This window comes from Myotis lucifugus, unplaced genomic scaffold (genome assembly GCF_000147115.1).
Source record: "Myotis lucifugus unplaced genomic scaffold, Myoluc2.0 scaffold_285, whole genome shotgun sequence".
Taxonomy (NCBI): domain Eukaryota; kingdom Metazoa; phylum Chordata; class Mammalia; order Chiroptera; family Vespertilionidae; genus Myotis; species Myotis lucifugus.
The window spans coordinates 196754-213688 of record NW_005871333.1 but is presented as its reverse complement, the minus strand read 5'-3'; the positions used below and the strand labels follow the sequence as shown (position 1 = coordinate 213688).

General features: G+C 55.3%; 1 protein-coding gene across 1 annotated transcript in view; it reads left to right on the top strand.

Moving 5' to 3' along the window:
• Positions 1–16935, top strand: part of OTOF (otoferlin) — a 74388-nt gene that overhangs the window by 19079 nt on the left and 38374 nt on the right. The window contains 5 exon segments of the mRNA XM_006099853.3: positions 2333–2421; positions 7908–8007; positions 8564–8745; positions 11686–11730; positions 15851–15924. Of these exon segments, the coding sequence (XP_006099915.1) occupies positions 2333–2421; positions 7908–8007; positions 8564–8745; positions 11686–11730; positions 15851–15924 (490 nt within the window).

Here is a 16935-nt window from a genome sequence, read left to right as displayed (position 1 = left end):
AAAACTCTGTCGGCATCTATGCTTGCCAGACATTCATTTTGTTCTCTCATATTTAGCGCGCGCACCGGGAGCGAGCTCACTGGTCCAAAGCACACACGTTGGGAGTGAAGAGCCCTGCGCTGCAGTCATCACTCAGGCACAGATTGATAGTGGGTGCGTGATGGCCACCCCCCCTCTCTGGGCCGGGCTTTCTCTTTCTGTATAAAGGGTGTATGTACCTCTTTCTCCCCTCCCGCCTGACCGTGACATGGATGTATAAAAAAATAAAAGACAGAAAAGCAAACACCCTCTTTTCCTCACACAACCATGGGAGGGGATGCAGCGGGCGGGGGAGTAAGTGAGGAGGGAGGCGTGGGGGGAGAATCTTAAGGTTCCAGAAGTGATTCTCATGTGCTAGCAGACTTGAGAACCTCTGCTAGGTGCTGGCCTAGAAGGGAGGGGGGTGGGGGAGGGAGGGAGGGAGGGAGAGAGAGAGAGAGAGAGAGAGAGAGAGAGAGAGAGAGAGAGAAGGGAAACTAATATAGGGTTGAAATGATGGGGTGATAACAGAGGAGCAAACAGGAGAGAAGGGAAATGGAGAGACCAGGGAGAGTGTAGGTGGATGGAAAGTGGGGAGGAGAAGCGTGGGGAGAGGGAAGAATATTCAGGGGGGAGGAAGCCAGCGGTGAAAGAAGCGTATGGGACTCACGCTCAAGCCTCTCCTTCCTCTCGTCATGAAAGCCCAGAGGAGGGCTCAGTCTCTGGCGCCCGTAGTGACAACCCGGCCCGCTCGGCTCTAGGAGTTACTTGCTCACATTCTCTCCTCCTGGGGCTCCTTCCCGGAAACATCCCTTAAAGGGCTCCGAGCCCCATATCTGCCTGCTCCCTCTGGACTCTCACCTCCTGTCAGGGGCTCCCCGCCCCTCTCCCGATCCGCAAACTGGCTAAGGATGGTCAGCTGTTACTCCCGAGGGCCCTTGTGGCCCATGCATCCTCCGTCGCCGGGCAAGTGGGTGGTGATGGGCAAACAGAAGGCACAAGCAGTTTCCTTCTCCAGGTCTCTTTTCCTCAAAATGACTTCTGTGTTCACCCAGTTAATGTCACTTTCAACACCCTCTTCCTCTAACGTCATCTCCTTTTTCTTCTCATCTTTCTCTCCTTTCAAAGCCCAAACCCCACCCACAGACCCTCCGGTGGATCAACCACAGACCCCTGCCCCTTCATCCCAAGAAAACGGACCTTGGTGGCTCCCCAGCCCTCTCCCCTCAGCACCGAGCTACTGATTCCGGCCTTCATGCGCCTGTTTATTTCCCCGAAGCCCAACAAAAGCAACTTCATTAAGCAAACCGCATACTCGGCTGAGCTGGAAGCAGCCAGGCAGCAGCAGGAGCAGGAGCTGCTTAACGGGGCCTGTGGGCCAGGCCGGCTGCGCCAGGGCCCCCTCACCTGCCCTCTTCCTTCCAGCCCAAGGCCCTGCTCAGGACCCTCCCCTCCCCAGCCCCTCCCTTCTCTGCGTCTTCCTCCCTCTCCTGCAGCTCCAGCTGAACCACAGGGCAAGGGGAGGGGTGCAGGGGGTGGTATCAGGAGCCTCCCTGGGACTTGGTCAGTCCAGAGAGAGGGGACATGAAGGCCATTTTTCTGAGATAGTCCCTACCCACATTGGCAGTGACCTTCCAGACTGGCCCGTGTCCCCCAGACCCCCAGCCCCCAGACTGGGAGAAGGAAGCGTGCCTTTGAACCAAGCGTTAGATCCTGCCGCTTCTCTGAGCCCGAGCCTCTGTCCATACAGCAGAGGACACGTTGCAGCCTCTGGGGTTGTAGCAAAGACTAAATGAATGAATGCACCTAAAGCATAATAAAAAGTTCTCTGTCGATGGCAGCTGTTGTTACTATTACCATCATGATTATTTCTCTCTAGCCTGCTGAGCAGTCTGAATCAATGGGGTATAAAAATGAAACAAAATTTAAAAGTCCCTGCCTTCCACTGCTCCCCCGTGATGCCATGGCTCAGTGCAGTTTGAGTAGACCTCGGGGTTTTCTGGTCATTTTCCGTTATTCAAAGTCAAGCTCAGAAGGGTTTACTACTCCAATCTGTCATCCTCTTTCCGCCTGGTCTTCTCCCGTTTCTCAGGCCTGTGGCCCGAGACAGAGTGGGTCAGGGATGCCTGCTCAGGTCCTCCACATCTCCTCCCATTCCAGCTGGGTGGTTGGAATGAGATGAGATTCCAGATGTGAACCTTGCCCCTGTGTAGACTGGGCCAATGTGAGGGGCCAGCTTACCTGGGATCCCTCCAGGTCCCCACACCCCTCCTGTCGTGTCCACCCAAGGCCACAGCCATCCCTCTCTCCTCAGATCTTCCGGTGGCCGGTGGCCAGCAGCATCGACAACAATGAGGTGCTCGAGATTCAGATCTTCAACTACAGCAAAGTCTTCAGCAACAAGTAAGCGTGGGGTGGGAGGGGAGGTGGGCCGAAGGGGCTGGGGGCCTGCCTGCTCCTTGGGCTGCCTTCTCCTTTGGGTTTAAAGGGGGACCCACACCCATAGCCTACCCTAGATTGATCTTCTGCTCCCCCATGTTGTCCTCAGAGTCCCCCAGCCCTCCATTGTCGGTCTAGAACACCTCAGCCTCCTGTTGGCCCCGTCTGTCCCCAGTGCTTCCTGTCCCCGTCTTTAAGTCTCCCCCCTACACCATACTGGGCGACAGTTATCCATCCAAGAGGTAATGTCATGGCTGATAATATCCTCCAATAGACCATCTATAGCCTTGAGGACAAACTTGCCTCACCGTGGAAGACGAGAGCTCTGAGGCAGCGAAGTCTGATGGTTGAGGAGTCGGGCAAACCTGATCTCGGGTCCCAGCTCAGCCATCTGCTGTGTGGGCCTGGGCGGGTTACATAATCTCTCCGAGTTCAGTACACTCCTGTCTGAAAAGGACAAGTACTTACCTCAAAGGGAAGCTGTGAGAACTAAATGAGATAGATGTCTGTTCCTCATTCAGTCCCCCAAATGTTTACTGAGTGCCTACTGTGTGTCAGGCACAGAACCAGGTGCTGGGGATAGGGAGGCGCCTATCCGCAGGGAGCTTACGTTCTGCCATGAAGCGCACCTACCACGTGAGCATGGTCACTACTAGAGGTTCAGTCAAGGTTCCTGTCCTTCTCTTTGGGCGACAAGCAGAATTCGGAATGACTCGAACAGTCTGGAATGATGGCTAAATATCATAAATACCAATTCCTACCTTGGGTTCAAAAACCAATTGCTCTAGGCTTACTAAACAGCAAATCCACACCCACTGCTTGGGGTGGTGTCTGGCACCCAGGAAGCCCCTCTACCTTTGTCTGAGTGAACAAATACATGTCTCCGTGGGTCAGAGGGTGCCCTGGGTGGGGGGGATCTGGGAACAGGAACCAGAAGACTTGAGGGCACCCCAGGAGAGAGCTAGTCACATGACTGATGCATTTGGGAGAAACATGAAATGGTGTGAGAAATGGGACCTATTTGTCCTGGAAGTGGAGGGCGGCTTGGAAACTGGTCCCTCACTGCCCAGTGGTTCCAGGGGCTGCAGGGAGGAGGGAGAAATTGTCCGAGTCAGGGAGCAGGAGACCCCTGGTCCGCTTGGCCCTGCCTTCAGGAACCTTGGACTTCCCGGTGAGGATGAGTGTTGGGTCCAGAGGGTCTTGTGCTTCCCTCTGCCTGTCCAGGACCCTTGGCAGGTGTGTGAGTGTGTGTGTGTGTATGTGTGTGTGTGTGTGTGCGCGAGCGCGCACGCGTGTGTGTGGCCTGACCCAGGCACCGGTCTCCTGAGGCTCCTGAATAATGCAGGAGCCAGGACAGCAGTGGAGGCCTGGCCGCCTCGGGCACCTGACACCAGGTCCCGGGGGAAAGTGATGAATTATTGACAGGTCCTGGTGCCTGGTTGCAGCTCCACTGTGGTCAGTCTGCAGGCTGTCTGCGCTGAGCCCCACTTCCTGCTGCCTAAGCACCTGGGAATCCTCCCTGGGGCCAGTCCGGCCTCCGGGGCAGCTGTGGGGGGTGCCCCCTCTGTGATGGGTAATCTGGACGGGCCCCATAGGGGAGGTTGTCAGAGGACAGGAGGTTGGGTCCCAGCCCCTTCACCTAAAAGCCTGGGGGAAATGGAGGCCTGGAGAGGGCCCTGGCCCAGGTCACACAGCACGGTCAGGGCAGAGCCAGGTCTTCAACCTGTTGACCCCAGGTCAGTGCTCCTTGCCCCAGAGCAAAGGGGCTCCACCTCCACTTTCCAGGGGCACTTAAGCCCATCCTTCCTCCATTACCCTGGGCCCCAGCCTCCCAGGCAGCTGCTCCACGTTGACCCACCCAGAGGAGCAGAGGCAAAAGGCAGACCCCACTGAGCCTGCCGCCCAGCTGGGCAAGGGCAGCTGGGGTGGGAGGGCTTGCCTGGGGGGTCAGCATGCACTCCAAAGTCAGGGCTTCCTTCCGTCTATAGAGGGGGGCTGAAGGGCCTCATTCTTTTGGAAGCAGTATTAAGGATTAAGGCACTCATGGAAGCTGTGTTTTTATAGCAAGCATTGCTTTTGCTTAGATCAGTGATGGCGAACCTATGACATGCGTGTCAGAGGTGACACGCGAACTCATTTTTTTGGTTGATTTTTCTTTGTTAAAGGGCATTTAAATATATAAAATAAATATCAAAATATGTCTTTGTTTTACTATGGTTGCAAATATCAAAAAGTTTCTATATGTGACACGGCACCTGAGTTAAGTTAGGGTTTTTCAAAATGCTGACACGCCGAGCTCAAAAGGTTCGCCATCACTGGCTTAGATGGTACGTTACAGACCTGTAGGAAGAGCCAACTTTTATAAAAATGCTTTTCTTCATACTTTCCATAAGACGAAGACAATATCTATTGTCCATGTCAAAGAGTATTATTTTCTATTTTTGTTTGAGGGAGATCGGGGGGGTTGGGGGGGTGACTGTCAGGAGTTAAAGTCCCCCCGTGGGTCTGTGACAAGCCAATTCCTTTGGCCATGCTGGCTCCCCGTGACCCAGCCCCACCCTCCCGTTGGGGCCCAGCTCTGTGAGGCTGTGCATCTGCCCCCAAAGCCCATCCTGCGAAGGAGACCAGCCCTGCACGAGCCGTCCAGATAGCACCCCCCCTGCACACTGAGGGGAGAGGGGCCACATCTGAGCATGCAGCGTCAGAGGAGTTTCGCTTGGGTGTTCTCACCACCGCACAGGGAAGCGAGGGCATCACCTTCTTTGGGGCGATGGGGAAAGCGAGGCTCAGAGAGGTCGGAAAACTAGCCGAAGTCACACAGCTGCCAGGTGGCGGAATCCCCCTTAGACACCACCTCTGTCTGACTTCAGAGCCCGGCTCTTTACGCTGCCATCTACACTGCCTCCCCCTGGGGTTGGCATTTAGTCTGTGTGTGCACAGGGCTTGGGCCAGGGCATGAGGAGCGGGGAGGGCGGGAGTTTGCCAGAAGGCAGACCTTGGCTGACGGTGTGATTAAAGCCGTAAGCGTAGCTGTGGGGCAGTGAGCTCCCGTTAGGGGAGTCAGGCAGGGGCTTGAGAACGTGTCATTGAGGGTGTTTGAGTGACTTTTTCTTACTAAAATGCTGGACACGCTCTCCTCCAGGCCGCTCCCAAGTCTAAAGGTCTGAGACGCTAACCTTAGCTAGGCCTGGAAGGCGCCAGAGCTTCTCTGAGCACTTGTGGGGAATAGCTCCATCCTGCCCCCTGGGGGTGTCTTGCCGCCTTGCAGCTTCTCTGCTTGTCCTTGGGCCTTCCTCTGCCTTCTGGGGCACCTGCCTGGGAAGGATGTCCCTGAGTGCACCCCCTTCATGGGGTGCTAACCGGCTCCTAGTGGAACAAAAAGCCTGAAGTTCCAGTCAGCAAAGGGCAGCAGAACAAATTCTCAGTGTGCCCCTGCCACCTCCCGGCAGCCAGCATCATCAGCATCAGAAACTTGTCAGAAACACGCATTCTCTGGCCCCATCTGCTGAATCAGATGCCCTGGGGCGGGGCGGGGCCGGAGCTGAGCTGGAGCTGGAGCAGGTGTGCTGGGTGCAAGCCTCTCCCAACTCCAAGTTCAAGTTCAGTGACTTCCCCTGGGAAGCCAGAAATTGGCCATCGGGGGTGTGTGTACACCAGGAAGGTGCAAAAGCTACAGGTCAGGCCTGCCTTTCCCCTCCCCCAGCCAGTCATCAAACATTGGCCGGTGCAACCGGGTGTGGGTGGGTCCCGGTATTTTGTGTTTTAACAGGTCCTCCAGGTGACCCTTCCCGTTGAAGTTTGAACCACTGAGTTAGAACCGAAAGAGGGGGCTGCAAGAAGACCAGGGTGTTCTTTCATGCCTGTGGTCTGTTAGAACGTCCACACAGTAAGGGAGCTGGAACCCCCTCCCTCACTTTATAAAGACAAAATTGAACTGGGGGTGGGGGGCATGGGTCCAGGTCTGTGAGCCCAGGCCAGCCCTGGTCTCTGTGCACTGCCCGAGCTGGAGACAGGCCAGGATGCTGTGAGGGAAGAAGGCTTAAGGTGGAACGAGGTTGGAGAAGCTCCTAGAAGCCTACTCAGGCTCAGAGGGGAGGAATGGTACGGACAGTTCTGCCCTCAGGGAGGGAGGCAGGCTGGCAGGTGGGACTCTGAGCTCCAGAGGGAAGCATTTCATATGCATCCAATGTGGCTGCTCCCGCCATGGACTCCCTGCCTGTTAAGTGGGAATTCACTCAATACCTCCCCTCACCTGGATCTGCCATTGATTAGCTATGTAACTTCCTGTTTTCTCTTCCTCACCTTCCTCCTCTATAAACCAAGGGCAGCACCAGATGGCCCCCAGCCTCCCTGCCCCCAGCTCTCACACACTGTGGATGCCCCCCTTGGTGTCTGTCCCTCAACAGAAGGGCTGTGTATGTGTTCATCCACCTGTGGAGTCTCCTGTGGGGACAGCTCTCTGAGTCTCTTCTCCCAGAGCAACACCTCCAAACCACAGGGTGGAATGGGGTTTGAGTCAACTCAGCATTCATTGGGCACCCACTGTGTTCGTTAATGCAGCCAGCAGATGCTGGGATCTCTGATGTGCTGGAAATGCCAAATAGAGGCTGAAACAGGGACCCAACCCTGTCCTGGAGACACTCACAGGAACACCCCCCAACCCTGCACCCCTCTACCACCAGGCTGCTTTCTGAGCGCTGTGTGCTCCGAGCTCTGATGAGGGCTTGGCACAGAGGGTCTCAGCTGGTCCTATAAAGGACACCTCAGATGTGCTGGGTGAGAGAACTGGGACTGAGGGCCCAAGTAAACTGCCTGGGAAGCAGGCAACTTGCCCGTGAGTGTCAGAGCTGGGCTTCCAATCCGTCAAAAGCCTCCGACTCCAAGACTGTGCTGCTCAGCGCTGGCTGCCTCTCCCTGGGAGTGTGGGGATCCCGCCGTCGCATGGTCCTCACCCTCGAGGAGCTTGCAGCATGCCCACCGGTGGGCATCACACTGACAAACAGGGATGCATGAGCCAGCGGTCACGGTTAGGGAGGCTGAACGTGGAGGAGCTGCTCACGGATCCAGTCCTTCCCCAGCAGCCTCTGCGCTGGGCATCTGGATACTGCTCTTCAGGGGCTCAGTGGAACCCCAAGTCCACGTACCCGGAGAACAGAAGGCTGCACCGTTCCACCCTGTCTCCTTGGTCTGTGAACATCCCCCTGGGTGCTCACTGCCCTCGAGCACTCCCGGGAAAATGGGTCTCACACATACACCACACACAGTTGTCGGGGGTCACATGTCCTCCTGGCCATGCCACCCTGGCTGTGGGGCCACCCTCCACAGCCCCGGCCTGAACAAGCCCTCCCTCTCTCCAGCCCGCTCTCCCCTTCCCTGCCCCTCACAGCCTCTGGGGCTGTCCCTCCTCACTCTGGCCTCTCCCCCTGAAGCCCATGCCCCTGTGTCCACAGGCTCATCGGGACCTTCCGCATGGTGCTGCAGAAGGTGGTAGAGGAGAACCACGTGGAGGTGACCGACACGCTGATTGATGACAACAACGCTATCATCAAGGTGGGTGGCCCAGAGAGCACCTGGACTTGCCCACTGCGGGGTCACCGAGGGCCTGTTCACCTCCTCCCCACACACAGAGTGGCTCGGGGTGGGGCGTCCTCATGGATGGAGCGTGAGACAGGAGGAGGTGACTCGGGTCAGCCGATTTCAGGGAGGCCACCCTCATCCCTCCAGGCAGCCCTGGTTCGGAGGACCAGAGGGTGACCTGCTCCCTGAGACGCTGGATGACGCTCTTGACTATGTGCACAGTGGGCTCAGGGAGTCCACCCCCAATCCAAGCTCAACTCGCCAGGGCGGGCCCTGACCTTGGGCACCGGGAGGAATAGAGCCAAGAGCTGGAGCCTATTAGGTTGGCTGACTATGAATGTCCATCTTTCTGAGCCTCTGTTTTCCCATCTGCAAAATGGGAGATGGAGAAGGATGGCACCCAGCTTGCCTTCCTCCACTGAGCTAAGCGGGGGAAAGCGCTTTGCAAACATCACAAAGCCGCCACGTGTGTGGGATTATGGTTGCTGCTGCCGTCTGCGCTGCTCACCAGCCCTCTCTCTCCCTCCAGACCAGCCTGTGCGTGGAGGTCCGGTATCAGGACACAGACGGCACTGTGGGCTCCTGGGATGACGGGGACTTCCTGGGAGACGAGTCCCTTCAGGAGGAAGAGAAGGACAGCCAGGAGACGGATGGGCTGCTCCCCGGCTCCCGCCTCAGCTCCCGGCCACCGGGCGAGAAGAGCTTCCGGAGGTAACAGGCTGGGACCGCTGGCTGCCCACTGCCCCCCAAGACACGGAGTGGATGCCTAGGCCCCCAGGAGGCCCCCGTAGGCCTGACTGAGCCCAGGGAACAGGCTGAGGTGCTCAAAAGGCATAGCAGAGGGAGAAAGGTGTTGCTGCAGCATCCCCACCCCAGGCCCCTATTCCAGAACTCACAGCGGAGGAGTAGGGTGGCTCCTGCCCCTCAGAGAAGGGGGAGGCCTGGTCTCTCTGTTCAAGGCCGCCTGGCCTCCGCCCTGGCCAGTGACAGCCCAGCAAGGTGGCCTCTTCCTGCCAGAGTGAAACAGAGGTCCCGATTGGGACCCAGCCTCTCTCCTCTCTTCTGTTGAGAACACATCCCAGCACCCTTGGTGTCCAGAACTCATGCCTGCAAACTTCTTGCTGACAGGAAGCTGTGTCCAGGCCTGTGCTTCCCAAATGCACGATTTTTACCAAAAAAAAAAGGGGGGGGAGCACAATTGTACTACGCTTAGAGCCCAGACAGGCAGAATCTGGGCTAGTAAAACATTGTCCAGAGGCTCCTAGGTCACCGGCGATGATGTGTGAAATGCAGGTAAGTGGAGGGCGCATGGAGGGATGGGTGGGTTTTGAGAGGAGATGCCTCCCTCCCATTGCAATCATCTCCAATCTCCTTCCACCCTTTCCTTTCCAAGTAAATGTATTCAGTCCCTGTTCCGAAAAGAACACACATTAATGGAACTGAATTTGATATTTTTATCAGACAAATGTTTTTCTTCTTTGCACTTGAACCACTCTCCCCCCCCCCCCCCCCCCCACCACACACACACACACAACCACAGACGCACACACAGATACGAGCTGAGGAACCCCTGGGAACCTCCTGGGGGTCATAGTAATAAGATCAAAGGAACCACGCCCGCCCGTGACAAATGCGGCTGGACCTTTGCCTTCAGGCAGCTGTGGCGGGGCGGCATCACCCAGGCCAGCTTGGGGCCTGCCCTCCTTGGACTCCAGGCTGGGTGGGGTGGGAAGAGCCTGCAGATGGGCCTGGGGAGGTCCAGGTCTGAGTTCTCCAGCTCTGCCTCCTACCAGCCTCGTGGCCCTTGGCCAGTCACAGACCCTCTTCCTGTAAAACGGGGGCCAGGACAAATGAGACGCCTCCCTGACTGCGGCTGGGAGAGCCAAAGGGATGACTGAGGGACAGGTTGTAACTGGGGTGCCAAGTGCTGCCCCATGTAAGGGCTGGTGACAGGCAGGTTCTTGGCAGCTGGACGATCAAAGGGTCCGGAATCTGGCTGGAAACGGTGAGAGGAGAAGCCGAGACCTGGTGGGGAGCCAGGGAGGCGGGTCCCCATCCTCTGTCCCTTGTAGGGGAGTGTTGACAGGGGGCTGTCTGAGATGGCAGGTGGGCTGAGAAAGGGTTTTCTGGGGACAAGATTGGAAGCCATGAAAGGGCCACCAATTGCAAGAAAAGAAGCGCTAACTCTGAATAATCAGAAGAGCTCAGTTGGAGTCCCATCCTGCCTGATGCCACTAACTAGCTGAGTGACTTTGGGGAAGCCACTAGCCCCTCTGGGTCAGTACCGGGAATGGGGGGAGCATCCTGGCTCCCGTCCAACTCCGAGATCCTGAGGGACCCAGGGATATCTGGATCCTGGGGCAGTGGCCATGGGAAGCAGCTCTCTGGGGCCTCTGGCAGTCGAGAGGGCTGCCCACCTGGGCGGCTGTGGCTCACACAGCGCCGAACAGTCCCTCTCTCAGGCCTACAAGGGTGGGCCAGGCTGTGGATGGAGCTTCTTCTCAGCTCTGGTCACCCCACTTTGCACCAAGGGCTCTCACACAAATGCGGCCTGTAGCTGGAGCTTCACAGCACCCTGGCCAGCGGGTCCCCTTACTCACAGGGTCCTCCGCACCTCCCCCAATCCCAGCCGTCAGTACTGCAGAGAGGGGATGAGTCACCAACCCCAGGAGCACTCTGCTCTCGGATGCATAAAACCGGGGCTCCAGGCCCTTGCATGTCAGTGTGTATTCGCCTCAATCTCCAGAGATACTCAGCACACATGTACACATGCACACACACTCACATGCACACATTCTCCCTCTGTGTGAGGCCAGTGAGCTGCACTAGGAGCCACATCATAAAAAGAACAAGGAAAGGAGCCGGCTTTTATCTCGCAGCTGCCCTAGAGGTTTGGGGCTTTCCTTGGATTCCCTGGACTCTAGACTCTCTCCTTCTCTTTCTCCACCTATTGGCCCTCCTGCCCTCCATGGTGCTGCCTCCTTCTGCCCACCTGTCTTCTCAGAGGCCCTCGGGGCCTGGAAGGACCCCACTCCACTGGAAGGGATTAGGGGAGGAGTAGGATGGCTCAGGCCTGGAGGGAGGCCAGGCTCCCCTAACTGAGTTCCCGGAATCACCTGGGACCCACATTTAGAAATCACTAGGCCAGTGATGGCAAACCTATGACACGCGTGTCAGAGGTGACATGCAAACTCATTTTTTTGGTTGATTTTTCTTTGTTAAATGGCATTTAAATATATAAAATAAATATCAAAAATATAAGTCTTTGTTTTACTATGGTTGCAAATATCAAAAAATTTCTATATGTGACACGGCACCAGAGTTAAGTTAGGGTTTTTCAAAATGCTGACACGCCGAGCTCAAAAGGTTCGCCATCACTGCACTAGTCCTTGGGGTGGAGGAAATTAGCTGATACCCTGAGGCCTCTGCCCTCATCAGCGCTCCAGGTCCCTCTCTCCCCAGCCCTATGGGATCCCTGCCCTACAGGTTTAGGTGTACTGAAGTGAGAGGCTGTGGGGCGAGGGGACTGTGGGACAAGAGGCCAGTGGGGAGCATGGGGGTCAGCAGGGCCAGGGGCTCAGTCTGCAGTGTCTCTGGCCCGCGCCCTCTCACACACATCCCCTTGTCTCCTCATTTCTTCTCCCTACTCAGCAAAGGCAAAGAGAAGACCAAGGGAGGCAGAGATGGCGAGCACAAGTAGGTGTCCCAGGCCAGGGCGGAGCCCAAGGGCTCGAAGGGTCCTCACCACAGGGTGCGGATGTTGGGACGGCCCATGTCGGAGGCTTAGCCGTGGGCTGTCCTGGCGGAGTCAGCACCAGGGGATGGCAGGGAGAGGGCGGTCTCGCCACTTGACCATGGGAGTGAGGGACAGGGAGGCATAAGGGTGGGTTGGGCAGTGGCCGGGCCTTCTGATTTCCATTCCCTCCTCCCTCCTTTCAGTGTCTTGATTCCGCTTCCACTTCCCTGTTCAGCTCCCACCACTGAGTCAGGCCTTTGGTGTCCCTGTGTGGGAGGGTGTGAAGTCAAAGGAGTTGGGGAGGCTCAAGAAGCCAATGACCACCTTCAGAAGGAAGGCAGGGCTGGGCGGATGGACATGAAGTCCTGGAGGCCCAAGGAAGACTAACTAAGGGGTGTCTCACAGTACGAGCACACAGTAGGTCCACTGTAAAGGCTGGTTCCTTAGCACTGCTCTATTCTAATCTCTTGCCATTTCCAATTAACAAATGAGATAAAGTAAGCTGGCGTTTACTATTCTAACTTCATGTGTCGAGCCTTAGGTTGATTAAAAGGATAGGAAAATGGGACTCCTAAGAGGAGATTAAACAAGTTGAAACTCTTTAGCCTAAAGAAGCAAAAGTGTGGGAACCGGTTTGAAAGCTCTGGACGGTTATTGTGTGGCAATGCTGTTCGTTTCTATCTCCACTGGGGAGAAATCCGTGGAAATAGGTGAAAGTTGCAGTAAAGAAAATTTAAAAATAGAGCCAGGGAGACACTCTTCTCCCTGTGAGTATGTGAGATTCTGGGAGAGTCTGGTTTGGGGAGATGGGAAATCTGTTTCCATGATGCTCTTTGCTCGGGCCTTGCAAGGGGGTGGGTCACGGGGGAGAGCTGAGGAGCCAGGTCCCCTGGCAAATGTGGGGGTAAGCGCACAGGGCTGCCTGGCCTGCCGTACGGCAAGGGCACATGTGCCAACAGGCCAGTTTGGCGACAGGTTCCTGTATGAAGGGCCAACCTGTCCTGCCCGGATGTGGGAAGACATTCAAAACTAACTGAAATTCAACACACCCTGAAAGATGACTGTAAGAGCTGCAGTGATGACATTACCGGTGCTGGAGCGTGGACAGTAAGAGAGAGAAACCCACAAAGGAGCACGTGGAGAACAGTTCCCCAAGTTGACATTTACTAGTAAGTGATCCAGAGAAGACCCCCACACTCTGCTTCTATGCCACAGCATTTTGCTTCCCCTAAGGCCTGAGCTAATGAGACCAGACAGTCCCATTGAAGGCTGTCTTAGGAGAAGCCTTGGGCAGCCACGGCCAGCTGTTCATTTTCAGACACGTCCCTCTAAGTCACAACCTCCAGAATAATAGAGAGACCAAACTGGCTCGCTACCTTTAGTTTGGCCAACGTTCCCAGACATTATGAACACCAAGGTCTCCTCAGAGCCCCCAGTGCATCACCCAACCACAGTGACATCCTTCTAGATCTGAGCCATGGAACCAGCAAAGAAATCATCAGGTCTGTAGATGCAGAAAGAGTTTGAGTGAACTAACTTCAAAATCTTTTCTCTAGAGAGAAGTCATGGCCTAGCTGTAGGTGCATAGCATTCTGACTTTGGCGAATCCAGGAGGGGGAAGCCCAAATGTGATCATAAATCCTCAGTGGATCCTAGAGGCCCACCACCCCTGGCCCTGTTTCTCCTACTTTCATGCAGCCATGAATAAAAGAACCACTTGGTTGCAAAATAATTTTTCACCAAGTTGATTATTGGCTTTCTCACATTACATCCTTAATAATTAAAGAACCCCCTAGACCAGTGGTCGGCAAACTCATTAGTCAACAGAGCCAAATATCAACAGTACAGCGATTGAAATTTCTTTTGAGAGCCAAATTTTTTAAACTTAAACTATATAGGTAGGAACATTGTTATTAATGTAATTAGGGTACTCCTAAGGCTTAGGAAGAGCCACACTCAAGGGGCCAAAAAGCCGCATGTGGCTCGCGAGCCGCAGTTTGCCGACCACGGCCCTAGACCAAATGCAGAATTTTAGTTTTAAAAACCTCAGCCACCAGTGACCTAATTAAACGATTAGATTTTTAAAAAGTACAAATCTTTAATCCACTTGGATAATCTTCAAATTTCACTGATTAACATTTATTTCAATAAGAACCTTTGCCCTTTGCCAAGGGTAGCAAGCCTGCTGCTTCCCATTACCTGGCGCTGTGATAGACTCCAAAGGCATCTATTTCCCTGCTTGAGAGCACCTTCCGCCCCCTCTCCTCCCATTATTACACCCGGAAAGCATGATGCTGGAGCGAGCAGGCGGATCAGTCAGCCCCAGCCTCCTTTCACCTGATGCCTTTGCAGGAAACCATGAACATGCCAGGTGCTTCCTAAACTGTGAGCTGGTGCCACATGAAAGGGGTGGTTTTGGATGCGCCCTCTTTGGATGCGACCTGTCCATGTCTTGCCCGGCAGATGAAGAGGAAAGGAAAGGCTTAGGGCTAGGACCGGGCCAGGTTTGGGGGGATGAGATTGGCTCTCCAACCCTGAGTAGAGAGGCCTGAGGTTACTAGGCCACCTCCCCCAGGACAGAATGGTTTCGCCCAACTCACGTTAACTAGCATAACGAGCACAGGCCTTGGATAAGTAATATGCCTATGGAATAACTAACTATTTGGAAAACATTTCTGGGTTTATTAACTGAGCTAACATATCCCGGAACCTTAGGAAGCTACATCTATATAAGAAAAATGTAGTGGGCTGAATGGTAGCCACAAAAACAGAGGTATGTCTGTGTACTAATTCCTGGAAGCTGTGAATATCACCTTATTTGGAAAAGGAATCTTTGCAGATGCAATTAAGTTAAGGATCTTGAGATGAGGATATCATATTGGATTATCCAGGTGGGCTCTAAATCCAGTAACAAATGTCCTTGTAAAAGATACGAAGTGGAGAAATTTTTAAAAAGAAAAGAAAAAGAACAGCGGTCCTGAGAGCCATAGTGAAGCCTCCACAGGGAGATGCAGGGCCCACAATGGGTGGCTCAGCTGTGGGTGAGTTTAGGGTTGGCGCCTGCCCCTCACCCCACGTGGGCCTACAGGACAGGGCCACACCCAGGAGGAGGGGCAATGGGAAGTGGACGGAGTCAGGTGTCCAACTAATGCAGTATTAATGGGGTAATGGAATACTGCACTTTATCCCATGCTGATCCTACTCCTGGTCCCTCCTGGCACCAGGGATCACAGGCTCGGCTGCGGGGATAGCACAGAAGGGACAGTGAGGACCCTGCCCCTTCCCTCAGCCCCCCCGACGGCAGGGCCTTTCACCTGAGGGCACAAGGCCACACCAAGCCAGAGGAAGAGGTAGGAACTATGGAGTCTGCCATATGTTCCTGGGGACTGGTGGAGGGGGAGATGCCACAGTGAGAGGGGGCAGACCGAAGGGGCCTTTTTAAAGCCAGCACCAAAGATAGATGGGAAAGAGCCTATTTCCTCCTTTTCACTGGGGACCAAGGAGGATCCCAGGGAACAGGGAGGTTGGGAAAGACGGGGCCGGCTTTGAGCACCAGGGCCCTCTGAGAAGTGGGCAGCTAGTTTCAACCACATCTCCCAGCACCTCGGCCTCTGCCCCTCTGAGTCCTGTTCCTGACTTCTGTTCTGATGCTTTGTGTCGGGTTGGCTGGCTTGCTTTCCATCCATTGGGGGGGGGGGGGGGGGGACAGGGACATAGAAGAGCAGCTTGCGGGCACTGGCGGAGCTTGGAGCTCTAAGACTGGACTGAGAAGGGCTGAGATCAGCCCAGGATCCCGAGGGGCTCCAGTTAAGCGGTGCCTGCCAACCGCAGGCCACCTTCTCTGGTCGCTGGCTCCCCACCTGTTCCTCAGGGTGTGAAGGCCTGGGCAAGGGGTGGGGTTTCCTCTGCCCGAATCCCCCCTCTTGGCTTCCAGTTTATCTCGGTACCAGTAGGTGAGGGGCTGGGGTTTGGGTGTCCCTTTCCCTCGCGTTTTCGCTCGGGTTTTGCTCTTCTGTTGGTGTGTCTTCCTCCTTGCATCCATCTCCCTCCACCTCCTCATTCTGGCGGCTCCTCTCACAGAACCGGGAGGAGCGTGTTCTCCGCCATGAAGCTCGGGAAGAACCGGCTCCACAAGGAGGAAACCCAAAGACAAGGTACAAACGCGTGCACCTGCCCTTGGTCTAGCCATCTCTCCGCACCGGAGACCAAACCCCGCCTCTCTGCAGTCAGGGTCTCCTGTGATTGGCCGGTGGAGCCACGTGGGCGGGGCCTGGCCTCCCATTGGCTAGCGGGGGAGCCAGGCCCTGACCGTGGCCCTCAGGCAGGGGTCGCTGTGAGGGCTGAGGGCTGAGGGCTGAGGATGGAACCGCATCGCTGTTGGTCTGTTGGTTCTCAACCTGGGGGTCGAACGACCCTTTCACAGGGGTCGCCTAAGACCATCGGAAAACACATATATAATTACATACTGTTTTTGTGATTAATCACTATGCTTTAATTATGTTCAATTTGTAACTATGAAAATACATCCTGCATATCAGATATTTACATGACGATTCATAACAGTAGCAACATTACAGTTATGAAGTAGCAACGAAAATAATGTTATGGTTGGGGGTCACCACAACATGAGGAACTGTATTAAAGGGTCGCGGCATTAGGAAGGTTGAGAACCACTGGGACTCTAGACTAGAGCCGAGCGGAGCCCCCTGCTCAGGGGCCTGTTTATGAACGGTTCCTCCCGCCCTCTGCCCCATTCTGCTTTCTCCATCGAGAAGCCTAGAGATTTGTAGAGTAGGGATAACAAAAAACAGGCATTGTTAGGCCAATTCCTTATTTCTGGGGCAAAACCTGACTCCGAGAATGTTTGCCCAGATCCTGCCTTTTCCCTCTCACGGGGCTGCAGGGAAGGCCTTGGGGAGAGAGGCAGGGTGGGCCCCGGAGGCTGGAGTGGCCGGTGGCACTGGCCCCCCTGGAGCAGCAGGCTGGGAGGGGGTGAGACAGTTGTTTAAGAGAAGGACAGGCAGAAAACGGAGGAATGGAGTGGACAATGATGTGTGTAGCTGTCTCACCCAGGTCCTCGGGGCGCCTGGCTGCACTCCCCGTGTCCACTGTGTGGCCCACTGGCCCCAGAACCCCTCTCCCCTCCTCTTGCCCCCATGCCAATT